The sequence below is a fragment of the Chenopodium album genome, chromosome 21 (genome assembly GCF_948465745.1).
Source record: "Chenopodium album chromosome 21, dcCheAlbu1.1, whole genome shotgun sequence".
NCBI lineage: Eukaryota > Viridiplantae > Streptophyta > Magnoliopsida > Caryophyllales > Amaranthaceae > Chenopodium > Chenopodium album.
This window is the reverse complement of record NC_137854.1, coordinates 28883109-28898702: the sequence shown is the minus strand read 5'-3', so window position 1 is coordinate 28898702 and position 15594 is coordinate 28883109. Positions and strand designations below refer to the sequence as shown.

Sequence of the window (15594 nt, the reverse complement as noted above, 5' to 3'; positions counted from 1 at the left end):
GGAGAGATTTGAAGGAAAAATGTAGCTCAACCCCCCCCCCCCCTCTTTTCTTTTCCCTTCCTTCCTCCTTTTCCCTTTCGCTTCCTTTCCTTCCTTTTTTCCTATCCAAACAAATTAAAGCATTAGAGTAGTCAATCCATGCGGGTGTTCAAGGCGAATTAAAGTCGAGTCAAATCTAGCCATGAGTCTAGCTCAATTCGGGTCAATCTAGACCTAGATCGGGTTTACGTTCGAGTCAGGACAAGTTTGATTAGTGTCTGGCGTTTGATTAGTTTTTGGCAATGTCTGGCCGTTTACCCTTTCAGCTACATGCCAGGTTTAATTCAAGTTAAATTTGGTCGGGTTCAATTTCAAATTTTGGTTGTATCATATTAGGTTTGGGTGCCATATGATGGTAATTAAATTTAGATTTGGGTTAGGTTTAGGTCGAATAGTCATCAAGTTGGGTTATCGATTTTGGGTCATGTTCAAGTCGGATCAATATCAATCCGCTCTAGTTGTACTTTATAATTACACCTTCGATACTTCGATTAAGCCTTATTATGATTATGCTATTATAGAATCTTTAAAATTGCAAACAAGAGGTATATGACACGAACAAAATGCATCAATATATTGTTAAGCCACCGCCAATAACGCATTTATTTCAAAACGTGGGGAGTTTGAATCTAATCCTAAGTATAACCCAATCAACTACCCACCTGATGTCCATACTTTTGGCAAAGATAACAATAATACAAAGGACCACCCCACCCCTTAAGTTACCCTATCCGTGGGGTCCAAATATCCAACTTATTTTTGATGTAAACCATGCAATAACTTGTGTTCTATCTTTCATTCTTCTGCCTAAAAACTCTCACTCATAACCCATTTTGGCCATATACCTTAACTTATCATTTGACATTGCTTATCAACTTCTTTCATCATCTTCTTCAATCTACCATTTTCATATTCAAACACACAACTTCCACCATTTTTTCAATCTTCAACTTTCCTCCATAGTCAACACAACACCCTCATTTCCATTTTTCTACGTTTGTGTACCGTATCATTTATTTTACTTTTCAACCTTCAAATTTTCATTTTCCCTTAAACCATCATTATTAAATTAAACCATAATTAATACACAACAAAACCCTATTTCTAAACCACCCAACTTGTCATAAAAATCAATTAATTAACCTCATAAGATCTACACTTCTTATCATCTAGTCCATAAAAAAACTACCCCCTGAAAATGATATGTATTTAATTTAATCTCTCATAGTTTTAGATCCCAATTTCATGGTTTCCATTATCTAATTCATTAGTATAATATAAGCAGGCCACCATATATTATACATCAAATAATTATTTATTTAATTGTAAGTCAAACAAATTTTCTTACTCTTTCCAAAGAAAACACCCAAACACACCCTCGTGAGAAACGATGCAGTCTCTCTCCTCTCCTTACAGTAGTAGTCGTGCGTTATTATATAGTAGCAGTAGTAGTACCCAACTACCCAAACAGAATAATATCAAAAAGAATCACTATTTTTGCGATCTGGGTATTTTTTTTAACGAAAAGAGTCGCCGGAAAATGACGACGGAAAATCATCTCCGGCATGTTCAATCTTTGCCGGTTTTTCCTTCTGGTGCTGGGAATATTCCGCGTTTGAATGCTGTTATTCTTGGTGAAGCTTTGGCTTCTGAAGAAAATGACTTTGTTTTTCCTAGTCAGGAATTCTCTCGCAATGCTCATGTTTCTTCTCCTTCTGAGGTGATTTTTGTTTTTTTTTTTCTGGGGTTTTTCTGTTTTGGGTGTTTGCTAAATTTAGGGAGTTGGGTTTTTTCTGTATCGAGTTTGTCGTAAAGGGTAATGATGTAGACGGGGTTTGATCGTGGTTTCTTATTTTGATTGATCATTCATGTATATTTCTAATTTGATGATTTAGTTTAGGGTGTTGGGGTGTTTTCTATATCGAGTTTGTCGTAAAGGGTAATGATGTAGACGGGGTTTGATCCTGGTTCTGTTATTTTGATTGATCATTCATGTATATTTGTAATTTGATGATTTTGTTTAGGGAGTTGGGGTTTTTTCTGCGTCGAAAGGGTAATGATGTAGACGGGGTTTGATCCTGGTCATTTTATTTTGATTGATCATTCAAGTAAATTTGTAATGTGATGATTTGGTTTAGGGGGTTGAGTTGAGTTAGTCCTAAAGGACTTTGATGTAAATGTGATCTGATTATATTGATGGATCATTCGCTTGAATTTGGAATTTGATAATTTGGTTTTTGTTGTTTTTGTTTTATTTGTGAAGTATTCGGAGATGTACAAGAGGTCAGTGGAGGATCCATCAGGGTTTTGGGGAGATATAGCTTCAGAATTTTATTGGAAACAGAAATGGGGAAAGGAAGTTTGCTCAGAGAATCTGGATGTGACAAAAGGAACTGTTAACATTGAGGTGAGTGATGATAACTTTATATAGATCACTCACTTCTCAGGCTTCAAAATTTGAGCTTTCGAAGCCGAAAATAATAGTGTGTGATTTAGTTTTGATTTTGTGAGCATTATTTTGATATGGGCAGTGGTTCAAAGGTGGGATCACCAACATCTGCTACAATTGTTTAGATAGAAATGTTGAGAATGGAAATGGTGATAAAATTGCATTGTATTGGGAAGGAAATGATCTTGGTTTTGATGACAGTTTGACTTACAGTCAGCTCCTGGAGAAAGTTTGCCAGGTAATTGTGGGTTTTGTTTGTTTGTGTCTTTATTTAGTTTGAATCAAGTTCGATTCAAATGCAAAGGGAAATTTTTCCAAAGTTGATTTTGTTCTTTGTCAACAGCTTGCAAATTACTTGAAAGATGTTGGTGTTAAGAAGGGTGATGCTGTTATCATCTATCTGCCTATGCTCATGGAACTGCCAATTGCAATGCTGGCTTGTGCTCGAATCGGTGCAATCCACTCGGTACTACTCATATTACCATTGTTTATGTTTCTTTTATAGAATTAATTCAATGGGTTTTGACATTCTTCAGCCTAAACTGATCAATTGTTTGTGACTGCAACTTTCATTTCAATTTTTTGGATGTGTTTCTTTAGGTTGTCTTTGCTGGTTTCTCCTCTGAGTCACTTGCTCAAAGAATTGTAGATTGCAAGCCAAAGGTTATCCTTACTTGCAATGCTGTCAAAAGAGGAGCAAAGGTTATTGGTCTCAAAGACATAGTGGATGCTGCTCTTGCTGAATCAACTAAAAACGGCGTTTCTGTAGGTATACACTTGACTTTGGTTTTTATGACACTACTGTCTACTTTGAGTAATATTCTTCCACAGCCCCTTGAATGTTACCTAGAAACTAACAGTAAATGTTCTGCTGCATTGATCTGTAAAACAAAATTCTAAGTGCATCTGAATGGCCAAAATATTATGTTCTGTAGTTTGCTCCTCAATTTATGCAGATTTGATTTCACATTTTTGTCTATATGATGGAGTAATTTTGCAATACAACTCTTTTCCTATTTGTTTGCTGGTTGCAGTAGGTGCTTGAGCTCAGTGTATAAAATGGTCTATTCAAGCTTTGCTGGAATTATATGTGACATACCAACTCTGGTCCACAGAATTTAATCTGACTTTATGATAACCAATAAATTTAATATCTAGTGGTGGCCTGATTTAATGGAATGAAAAGGACGGAATGTGTATGACTAATTGATTGATGTGTTACTCGATTATTTATTGTAATTTGTTTTTGTGTACTTTCAGTCTCTGATTATGTGCAAATTTCATTACTTTACATGAAGTGTGATTGTTAAAGTAAAGACTGTTTATTGCAAATTTGTGTAATTCAAATGTAATTATGAGCTATGGTTTTTATTTTTGAGATTGAGTATGAGCTGCATTTGTTAAATCATGCCTAATTTTCTGATATTTTATCATTTGAGCAGATGTATGCCTAACATATGAAAACAAGTTAGCCGTTAGTAGAGAAAACACCAAATGGACGGAAGGAAGAGATATCTGGTGGCAGGTTGGTATGCTTTTCTCGTGGTGTACATATTTATGATATTATTCGACAGTGTATATTTTTGTTTGCTATTCTAGCCTTCTGAGTCTGTGTCTCTGTGACATGCATGTAACAATTCAGCAGACAATTGCTGGTTTTTTAATTGCACCATCAATGTAATATAATTCTTGTGACCCGTCTCATTTCTGTTTATTTTTGTAAATTTGTGATGAATGCTGTAAGGAAATTGATTTTTTTTTTCTCCCTCTAGGATGTTGTTCCAAATTACCCCAGTACTTGTGATGTTGAATGGGTTGATGCAGAAGATCCACTATTTCTTCTTTATACTAGTGGAAGCACGGGAAAACCCAAGGTATCTGGGATTATCATTGCTATGTAATCAATGCTGCTTTCTATTACAATCTATACTTATGAACATTACGCACACAAATTCTTACTGTGCTTAATCATTTTTAGGGTGTAGTTCACACAACTGGAGGCTACATGGTATATACTGCCACAACATTTAAGTATACATTTGATTATAAGCCCTCAGATGTATACTGGTAAGGCAACCCTTTATTGTTAATTAACAAGTGGTTATTTGTGTATCTTCATCATCATCTCATCATTATGTGTAACTATTTCATTCTGTATGAGATTGTGAGATCATTATTACATATTTAAGATTTATATCTTACTTTTCCTTGCATGTGATAGGTGCACTGCTGACTGCGGTTGGATTACTGGACACAGTTATGTAACATATGGCCCTTTGCTCAATGGAGCTTCCTGTATCGTTTTTGAAGGGGTATTAACCTGCCTCTTTGCTACTGAAATCTATTTTAAAAGTGATAAGAAAACTACAAATACCAGTTTATTTATAGCTGAAGCATCTGATTGTTATTAAATGCCTGATTGAATGTCTTATAGGCTCCAACTTACCCAGATGCCGGTCGTTGCTGGGATATTGTTGATAAATACAAAGTGTCAATATTCTACACTGCCCCTACACTGGTCAGATCTCTCATGCGTGAGGGTACTGAGGTAAAGCCAACTCAATTACTACTCAAGTTCATAAAATGATTTCTCACTCAAGTGTTACCCACTAACAGTCACTGCAGTTTCCTGAGTTTAGTACTTTGGACTGTGTTTGAAAGCATGGCGTGCTGACTGAATATTTTTGGCTGCTTTGCTTCTTGCTTTTCTTGAATGCCCTGCTAGTGCCCTTTATCTTGTTACCCTATTGCATTTAGAAATAGTTAACTATTCTACAGTCATTCACTCTCTCTCCTCTCTCTTTTATTTTTTGTTTTGTTTTGTTTTATTTATTTATTTATTTATTTTTTATTTTTTATTTTTATTTTTATTTTTATTTTTTTTTTATTTTTTTATTTTTTTTTTAAAATCTATGCATCTAGTGTTAGCCGTCATAGTTATGGACTTGAAACGTGTATACATATGAGTTTAATATTTATGTGTCTAATTTGCAGCATGTTACTCGCTACTCACGCAAATCCTTAAGGGTTTTAGGAAGTGTGGGAGAGCCAATCAATCCTAGTGCATGGAGGTTCACCAACTCTGGCTCTTTCTGTTTGTTGATATCTATGATAATGATTAGAGTTGTTCTTATTAACCTTGAGTGTGCACCCTTCCAGGTGGTTCTTTAATGTTGTTGGAGATTCAAGGTGTCCTATATCTGACACTTGGTGGCAGACTGAAACTGGTGGCTTTATGGTGGGTAAATCACTTTTTCCCCTGCATTCCTATTTCCATTGCCCACTATTATTATTTATGGACTACTATTGGTTAAGAGTGTAATATGTTGTCCACATTGATGCTTTGCAGATAACCCCTTTACCGGGTGCTTGGGCACAGAAGCCAGGTTCTGCCTCGTATCCTTTCTTCGGAGTTCAGGTTATGCCTCCAAATATATATATTTCCTGTTATATTCATCTCAGCCTCATCATTCATACTGTAAATGATTTCATACTGACTTTAGCATCATGTTTTGCACCATTCTACTCCCAGCCTGTCATTGTAGATGAGAAGGGCAAAGAGTTAGAAGGTGAATGTAGTGGGTACTTATGTATAAAGCACTCATGGCCTTCAGCTTTCCGTACTCTATATGGTGATCATGAAAGATATGAAACCACATATTTCAAGCCATTCCCTGGTTATTATTTTACCGGGGATGGCTGTAGCAGGTAATTAATATTGTTACGTAAATTATTTCATTATTCAAATAATTGCCGATATGTATCAATTGACATTGGCATATTAAGTTAATGGATTTGGAATCCCACTATTTGTATGTTGAAGTCATTTCTTGTATGTCCCAGGGATAAAGATGGTTACTACTGGCTCACTGGAAGAGTTGACGATGTCATCAATGTCAGGTAACTCCTGATACCACATTATTCAGTGATCAGGTTTATTCTAGAAAATGTGCAGGATTTTGAGGATCTTTTATTGCACTTTTCATGGATGTTTGTATTTTGTACAGTGGTCACCGTATTGGAACTGCTGAAGTGGAATCTGCCCTAGTTTCACATCCTCAATGTGCTGAGGCTGCTGTGGTTGGTGTTGAGCATGAGGTATAATGGGTCCTCCCACCTCATTTTATGCAACACTGCTTTTGTATACTCGTGATTACAAGTAATGCCACTATTTCAGCCTTCACTGGTATCTTCACAAGTTTCTGTTGTCTTGTTCAGGTGAAAGGGCAGGGCATTTACGCATTTGTTACTTTGGTTGAGGGTGTTCCCTATAGTGAAGAGCTTCGCAAAAGCCTTGTCATGGCTGTCCGTAGTCAGGTTAGCTCCCCAATTGTGTCTGCTTCTGCTAGAAACTGGGGCCAAACTATTCCAAGAATAATTGGCTTGATGCAATCAGTGATATACTTGGCATACACTTGTATGACTATGAAGAAATTTTGGTTGGCCCAATGTTCAAGTCCTTTAAGATGTCAATTGTTATACTTCCTGTCAAAAAAGATGTCAATATTATACTCACTTAAACGTTCAGGATTCAAAAGTTAAAACATTTGGTGCGAATTTATTTAGTTATATGTTCCATCACTACATGCATATTTGGTGCGAATTTGTTTATTTCTAATGTTCCACCACTACATGCATTCTATAATTATGGATTAATCATGAATTGGACCCCTTCAATAATTTCAGATTGGAGCATTTGCTGCCCCAGATAAGATTCACTGGGCACCTGGACTCCCTAAAACAAGAAGTGGAAAGATAATGAGGAGGATTTTGAGAAAGATTGCTTCAAGGCAACTCGATGAGCTTGGAGACACCAGCACTCTTGCAGAACCAGCTGTTGTAGAACAGCTTATTGCCCTTGCTGACAAATAGAACATTCAAATTTAGAGTTATTTCAGTGAATCTTGAAATGGAAGCTCTGTTTTGGCGCTTTCTCACAGTAAAATTCAAATTCTTTTGGGCTGAAGGTTCAGAAGTTCTTGCTATCAATCTGCTTTGCAGATTATTGCTGGTTTTGTTGTTGTGATGCTGTCATTCTTTTAGCTTTTTTGTACCATAGCCGTTATTCCATTATGATCTAATAGGGGAGTGATTCAAATTTTTCGGTACACATTTTTGTGCGGAAATTTTTTTATTACCAATCACAGTTTAGTAATAAAGCTAGTCCTGTAAGGCTTGCATCTTTTTTGCAATTATTGAGAACGATTGTAATTGATCCTTGTAAGTTTGTATTGTGATATGTGAGGGTAAACAAATTTTATCATTTGATGATATAACAGTACAAAATTACTTGTTTTTTCAGTATTTAATTGGTACAAGTACTGGGAAATTCATCTGTTACATTTTTTGCTAAGATTAGGGGTGTTCAGAAATCGGTCCGTAATCCTTCCTTTCCATCTAGACACCGTCATTTATGGACAGGTTAATTCATTTCCATATTCACATCTATTGAACCATTGTAGTTTTCCTCTAGGTTGGGCTATAGGATCATATGCATTCTGTCTTTCGATGTTGCTGGTACCTTTGCTTAATGAGTTTTCCTCTAATTTTTCCATGATCTAGATTAAATGAGGTTTGATATTGAACTTTATTAATAATACGAGTATAATATAATGATAGCATCAAACTTAAAAATTTGGGAAAAATCAAGATGAATGCTACTCCCAACACCACAAATGTGGTTAAACAGCTCGCAATTTATGGGTTACATATTGGTTATTGTAACAAAAGATAAAATATCAACAGCTTAGACAAATATAAATTCGCCACCAAGATCATTAATAGTCTAATCCTTAATGCTGAAAATGTTTCACGTCCAGTATCAGATATTCCCACCAACTAAAAAACCCTAAAGATACTGCTTTGCTGAAGATGTTCGCAATCTTCACTCCTTGTATCCCAAGCCTGCATAAATTAAACAAATAAATTAAGAAAGTAATCATGTTGTTTAAATTACATCCTGTCTGGATTTTAATTAATTGATCAAATCTCATTAAATTTCTAAGATAAGCAGGGTTGGGGCGGGGGTTGCCACATGTAGGTATAGCACGATTATGCATATAGAGCCAGCATTCAGGAAGAATTAAAAAAAAAACACATAAAAGGCAACAGAGGAGCATGCTGTATGTACGCATACTTTAAGCTAGTGGCACCTCTACCAAACATACATCACAAACGAGGGCAACAATGAAACACTTGGTTGATACTAAAAGAAGACTCGTTGTAGAAGCAATTACAATTTTTTGTAAGCCATTCCGACATCAGCATTTCAGCAACCATATCTTGAATGTCCATTATTTCCAGCGATAACACCCACTAAACTCCAAATACACAAGAATCTTCCAGTGTGCAAAGTCAGCACATAAAACCACAAAACTCTAAAATCAATTTCTCACTGTTAAGGCCCTTAATAGGCAAGAATAACCACTCATCCACTCAATGGATTAGCTTTCTCTTTCTGAAATCATTCTCTTCCACATGTTCAGGTGAAGGGTTTATGCAGTTATGTATTATGACTTTGATAGCATGCATAATGCAGCAGTTCATTCACATGACAAGATGCTGATGGACACTCATGACCTACGCAAATACAAAATCTCAATTTCCTTGCAAGCTGATGCATAACATTTTTCTAATATATGGTCTCTCCAAGCCTTAAAAATCACCCAGGTTATCCTAAAAAAAGATTGCCCCAATTCCATTTTAAGTTAACATTGCCTGTACAATCCCTCTCTACTTTATCTAATATCACAGCTACTGAAAAATTAATATATATGAAGTATATACCAACCCACTAAACTACAGTGAAAGAAAGTAAATTGGGCAAACTTTAAGGGACGGATAGAGTAATAAATAAACAAAATCCATCTCCAAATACCATAAAGAATATCTTGCAGCAGAACCTCATGAGTTTCTCAAAATTCAAACTCTTTCTCAAAATTCATACCCATCAAATCAACTATTCAATTGATATATTACAGGACACAATAAAGTATACGTAACAACAATGATCAAACAAATTCTCTCACAGATAGACAAACAAATATCCAACTTATGTATGCCTTGCATGGGCAAAAAAAACTTGGTAAGGCTGAGCATTGTTGTCATTTTTTCAGCCAAGGGAAGTTCCACATAAGATAAAACAAAAAATCTAAAGCTCAGATATCTTTATAAAAAAAAGCAAAAAAACATAATGTTCTGTAAATTATAACACCGTAACCTTGGAAACATACTGGCATACTGGGATGTTATGTTCAAAAGAAGATTTACATGAAGTCATGAACAGCATGCAGATTAGCAAAAACCAGAACAATTGACCAGCTGAAGTTCAAGGCATTCAACAGCAACTAAATCACAGCCTAAATTTCATCTACAGCCAATAGAGGAAACTCACCATGCTCTTAACGTGCACCAGGTGCATTCATTGCCAAAAGCATTTGATTTCCATTGGGCAGGTAGGTCACATTAGAACTCCTTCCCATTGTCGCTGCATTCTCCTTCATAGCTTCAATCTTCCTCAACTCAATCAGTCCCATTCCTGCAGATGCAGTTGCATCAGAAATCAATTTAGCAGACTCACTTTCTCCCTCAGCCCTAATGATTGCTGCACGCCTCTCTTGATCAGCTTTCATAACCACATATTTGGACCTCTCAGCCTCCTGCTGTGCCACCTGCTTCTGCTCAACTGCCCTTGAGAATTCTGCACCGTATGAGAGGTGAGTAATTGCCACATCATCCAGTATAATGTTGAAATCCTTTGCCCTGCACACAATAGGAAAAAAAAAATTAATTCATCAACAAAATTCAAATTATTCCCTTCCAAAGTGTGTTTCAGCTCAAATTTGGTAAAGAAATTTTAAACAGAAACCATATGAATACAATCAATCATTATTTTTTTTCAAACTTGCACCTTAGGATTAATTATCAGACAGTTAAAGTGGTGCTTCTAAGCAAATAATTCCCAATTCTTCAACTACCCACAATCCACAAATCATCTCAAAACCAATTATTTTGCACTTATACAACCAGAAGCATGAGACCAATATCATAAAGAGAAAAGGAGCTATCAATTTACAAAAGAAACCACATTCGCCTCAAAAAAGTTAACACGAAACCACACAGATTAACCAAACCTGCAGCAAGAAATCAGAGTATGTAATTACATGAACTCAAAACATTTGTGCGTTGGGGAGGGAGAGAGAGAGGGGGGGGGGGGGGGTTAGGAAGCACACAAAATCAAGAATTCATTCTGTTCACAGTTCACCAAAATTACAATTATCAAAACCTACAAGTCTTGCTCCGGGAATTACCTACATTGTTCAAACTTAGTGGAACTAATGTAAACTTATTATAATTACTAAATTGAGCTCCGCATTACTCTCATTTATTGACCTATTTCCAGCGCTAATTTCCTGTTATCTGCCCTTATCTAAACATCATTGACCTTAATCAGAAATTTTCAAGGTAAGGTCGTGCAACCAACATATCAACCAAAATGTACACAACAAACAAACAAAATACAAGTCAGACCTTCAAATACACAATCAACTAATGACTGCAACTCAATAATCTGGGTAAACAACAAATAATTTCTCCTAAATGCATCTATATTACTCCATTTAACACCAAAAAATTCAAATCATCAAACAAAAAAAGACCAAGAAACAATTTATGCGCTGATAAAACCCCTAACCCAAGATCTCCAGAAAGAAATTACAGAAAAATAAAAATAAATACCTCTTAATCAAGCTGTCTCTAACAAGAGCAGAAACCCTAGGACGATCAGTAAGAAGCTGGTCAGCATTAAACTGAGCAACAACAGCCTTCAAAACCTCATTACCAATAGAAGGAAGAACCTTCTCATCATACTCCAATCCAAGAGTCTGAAAAATATGAGGAAGACGATTCTGATCAGGGCGAGACAAAACCCTAAGAGTAAGATTGACCATCTGAAGATCCTTAGTACCAGAAATTGATGAAAAATTGTGAGGTCGAGTACGAATATCGAAGGTGTAAGGCTTCTGGAGCCATGGAATTCGGACATGAGTACCTTCGCCGACAGTTTCATCGAGAACTCCGCGAAAACGGTCGAAGATGACGGCCCTTTCGCCGCCGTCGACGGTGTAGAGGGAGTAATTGGCGAGGGCGCCGATGGCACCGAGGCCGAAAGCTGTTTTAGCGACGCTGTTCAGGATGTTGGCAGCTTGCTGGCTTCCCATGGCGGAGGAGAGAGAAAAATGGAGGTTGAGTTTTTAGGGTTTAAGGGTTTGAAATGGGGGAAAATTGTGATGATATTGAATTGATCAAGTAGGTAAAACCCTAAGGAGTAAGGAGTGCGTGACTCACTGACTTGGGAAAGGGGAAACTGGAAACGTGGGTCGAGGGTCGGGTATCCAAACTATTATCAGGATCGGGTTATCCCAATAGCAAACACTAATCTATTCTGTTCACCTTATTTTCATTTAATTTAGGTCTAGTTCATATGATTTTGGTTAAACTCAATTCAGCAAAAATAAGTTCTTTTCAAGTTTAAATTATAACTAAAATAAGTTTTGATAAGGTCTAATAAATTCAGATAGATGAAAACCAGATAAATAGAATGATATACATGAACCAAACTACTACTATTTTTAATTATCTATAAGTTTAAATAATAAAAAGTTGATATTTAGAAACTACATATTGAAGCAATTCTAACAAATATTTACTTGACAATGTTTGATGTTATAGTTAAAGAAGAATATTTGGTCAAACTAATGTGCACGAATAGTAAAAATGTCTAATTGATGCATTTATTTTGAAACAAAGAGATAGATTTGTGTATTTTTACATAATTTCCAGATTGGATATTGAAAATCTAATATATTTGAATATGCAAAGTTAAAATTAAATAGCTACCATAAATCCATGATATCATTCAATAGCACCTAAAAAGTAAAAACATACCACATGATCTATCTCAACTAAATTATTAATATTATTGTTTGGGTCCAATTTAGTCCAATTGGGCCCAGTCCATAAATGATCCAATTAAAAGCTCAAGGTCAAGTCAAACGTGGCAAGTCCATTGGGCTTAGGCCCACTTCTCCAATATATGCAAAGGTATAAAAGTCATCAATTGTACCATTTTACATTCATTCACATAAAGCCTCAAGCAATTAATTCTCTTACATAACTTTCTCTCTCTACACATTGTACTGAGTTTAGCATCGAATGTGCCTTCCTCGGCAACACCCCCGAGGCTAGTTTACGTGTGTTTGCTCTGCAGGTAATTATATACTCCTAGACTCTAGTGTAGCTATTTATCCCTACACTCCCACCCCTAAATAATGCATAAACAAACCCTACAACCCTTGTAATTGTGTAGTAACTGAATAGTAACTACACTTTTTATCCACCTATAGATAAAAAAAAATAAAAAATAAAAAAAATAATTCAAATCATCAATTCATTTCATTTTCTCTCTCCTTACCCATTTTCTCTCTCTCTTCACCCAATTTCTCTCCCTAAACCCATTGATCTACTTTTTTAAACCCAAAATTTCTACGAATTTGAGACAAATTATCAATAAAAATTGTTCAATCACTACAAAATTCAACAAAACAAGATTGAAATTCGAAAGAATAAGTGGTTTGTTCATATTTGGTTCAAAAAAGAGTATGAAACCTAGGTTTTACTAAATTTTTTTTGTTGTGATTGTATTTCAAAACAATTATTGAAACATCAACTGTGGAAAATGCATCATGTAAGCATTTACTATAGTTTTAGTAATTTTTGTTCAAAAACTAGTAAATCAAATCATTACATTCTTCATTTTTTTTTTTGTACAACGAAGAAAATAGTTCAAGAAAAGGAAAACAAAGATTCTGGAAAAATGTAAGTATTAATAAAATTAATTCGTAGTGAAATTTTCCTTTTGATGAAAGTTCATTTCCATTTTGATAAATGCTCATTTATACATTAGTATACTATCATTCACATGTTTTTTTTTTGTGAAAAAACTCTCATTTAATTAATACAAATACTCATCAATTCATATGTATTTAATAATTTATAGCCATTCGTGTAACAATGTTCATTTTTTCATAGTTTGAAGTGGAGAATTATTTTGATGAATGTTCGTTTTTATTTTGGTAAATGTTCAATCACATAATAATACATGGTCATTCACAATTTCACATATTAACATATGATTATTAGAACATCAAAGGTGTTTGATGAATGTTCATTTTTATTGCAGTAAGAAGGAAATAGTTTTAGAAAAGAAAATAAAAAAATCTGGAGAAAAGTAAGCATTAATTAAACTAGTTCGTAGTGGGTTTTTTTATTTAATAAATGTTCTTTTCCATTTTGATAGATAATCATTTGTATATTAGTATACAATCATTCACTTGTTAATAGATGATTAATATATATGTATAGTCATTGTATTAATGTTAATTCTTTTTCATAGTTTGGGGTGGAAAATTATTCTGATGAATGTTCATTTGTATTTTATGTTCATTGATTAATATCTTTCATAGGCATTTTTAAACTAATGCATGTTAATTTATTTATTAACAGATGGTCATTTTAATATTCAATTATCTAATTATGTTCATTTATGTATTAAGAGTTGTTCATTTCCATATTAATGGATGATCATTTATATACTATTATATGTTCATTTATTTACTAATATATGTTCATTTCCATATATATATATATCGATCATTTCAATTGTCCTACTATTCATATTCATATGAAAATCGGTTCATTTCAACACTTATTCTTGCTCAAATCTAACTAAAAATTCATTTGTTTTTGTCTATTAGTTAAACAAAGAATCGTGGATATAGTGAGTTAGTTACACCACATAATATCAAGGAGAAAAAAAAAGACGACAAAAATAAGGAAATTAATCAAGAAGACATGTATTTGTGCAACATGAACCAATAACACGAGCTTGCATCTTTCTATTTTGGATCGAGAATTCAGTATGTATAATAATATGTGTGGAATTGTGTTGTATATTTTAATATCCAATATTTCAATTTTTGGTGATATAAAATTTCTATTTGATTTTAACGTACAAGAAGGAATAAACTTTTTTTTTCCCAAAGTATTATTACAAATCACATCCTTGAAAAGCAAACATTTAAAAGGAAATAAACTTTTTTTTCCCAAAGTATATATAATGTTCATATTTTTTGACGACTTATATAATGTTCATATTAGGAAAACAATATGTTCATAAACAAAAAACTAAATATTCATAACAAATATATATATAAATGAACATTAAAAGTCACATGTACAACTTATAATCCCATAAACACAAATATATATGAGCGTCTTTAAAAGAATTATTACAAATACACAAAATAACAAATTTTAAAATATGTTCACTAGTTAAAATATATATGAGCACCTTTAAAAGAATAAAAATCATTGAAATTCACGTGTACAACATTTATATTCAAATACAACTACAATAATCCTATAGTTTACTACAGAAAACATACATTAAACATAAATGAACATTAGATGAGGGAAATGTTCACTTTCGTGTTTATGAAACAATTACATGTAATAGTATAGCTGTATGGAAATGCATTATTATTGTAATTAAATTGAATTTATTTTATATTGGAAATTATTTTAAACAACTCTTTATTTACATAAATACAATTCTAAGACGTATGTATTTGCATACATCTTACTATAAAACTTACACATAGCTCTTAAAATGAACATTTAATGATACAAAAATGAACATATGTTGAAACACGAATAAACAAAAATGTACACTGGATGATGCAATACTTCTAATAATAAAAATGATTTGAACGCAGCAATCCATATAAATAAATTTGCTCATTTTTATTGATAAAAATTTCTTAAAATGCAATTCAAAATATACTAATTTGAACAAAAACTCCTTATTATAAAAATGAACATTTAATGATTTATAAATGAACATTTACCAATACAGAAATGAACATATTATAAAAAATTTACAGAAAATTCATAAATGAAAAGGGCCGGGGGCGGGGTGCAGGCAGTGTTCCCTGCCTTAGAGTCTAGGTAAAAATTTGTACTGTGCAGGAAACCATCGGCCCAACGTT

At 33.9% G+C, this 15594-nt stretch overlaps 2 protein-coding genes across 2 annotated transcripts; one reads left to right on the top strand and one right to left on the bottom strand.

Annotated features, from left to right (window-relative positions):
• The first annotated feature begins 885 nt into the window (after positions 1–885).
• LOC145601055 (acetyl-coenzyme A synthetase, chloroplastic/glyoxysomal-like) lies at positions 886–7705 on the top strand. The gene is made up of 18 exons (XM_081656973.1): positions 886–1759; positions 2303–2446; positions 2571–2726; positions 2832–2954; positions 3089–3257; positions 3931–4013; positions 4261–4362; positions 4467–4555; positions 4710–4800; positions 4923–5036; positions 5483–5559; positions 5648–5726; positions 5838–5906; positions 6021–6196; positions 6332–6388; positions 6496–6586; positions 6707–6805; positions 7175–7705. Exons 1-18 carry the CDS (start codon positions 1430–1432, stop codon positions 7358–7360), a joined length of 2235 nt encoding a protein of 744 aa, XP_081513099.1. The 5' UTR covers positions 886–1429; the 3' UTR covers positions 7361–7705.
• Positions 7706–8056: 351 nt separating this feature from the next.
• LOC145602474 (prohibitin-3, mitochondrial-like) lies at positions 8057–11763 on the bottom strand. The gene is made up of 3 exons (XM_081658664.1): positions 11225–11763; positions 9882–10249; positions 8057–8392 (listed from the first exon to the last, which is right to left on the bottom strand). Exons 1-2 carry the CDS (start codon positions 11704–11706, stop codon positions 9889–9891), a joined length of 843 nt encoding a protein of 280 aa, XP_081514790.1. The 5' UTR covers positions 11707–11763; the 3' UTR covers positions 8057–8392; positions 9882–9888.
• Positions 11764–15594: the final 3831 nt, after the last annotated feature.

What these genes read in the sequence shown, in the direction of transcription:
- LOC145601055 (XM_081656973.1), top strand. Translation starts at nt 1,430, where the DNA reads ATGCAGTCTCTCTCCTCTCCTTACAGTAGTAGTCGTGCGTTATTATAT. An exon ending in AAGCCCTCAGATGTATACTG is followed by an intron (nt 4,556 to 4,709) that starts GTAAGGCAACCC and finishes TGCATGTGATAG; the next exon opens with GTGCACTGCTGACTGCGGTT. An exon ending in CCTGTATCGTTTTTGAAGGG is followed by an intron (nt 4,801 to 4,922) that starts GTATTAACCTGC and finishes AATGTCTTATAG; the next exon opens with GCTCCAACTTACCCAGATGC.
- LOC145602474 (XM_081658664.1), bottom strand. Translation starts at nt 11,706, where the DNA reads ATGGGAAGCCAGCAAGCTGCCAACATCCTGAACAGCGTCGCTAAAACA. An exon ending in AGAGACAGCTTGATTAAGAG is followed by an intron (nt 10,250 to 11,224) that starts GTATTTATTTTT and finishes TATTGTGTGCAG; the next exon opens with GGCAAAGGATTTCAACATTA.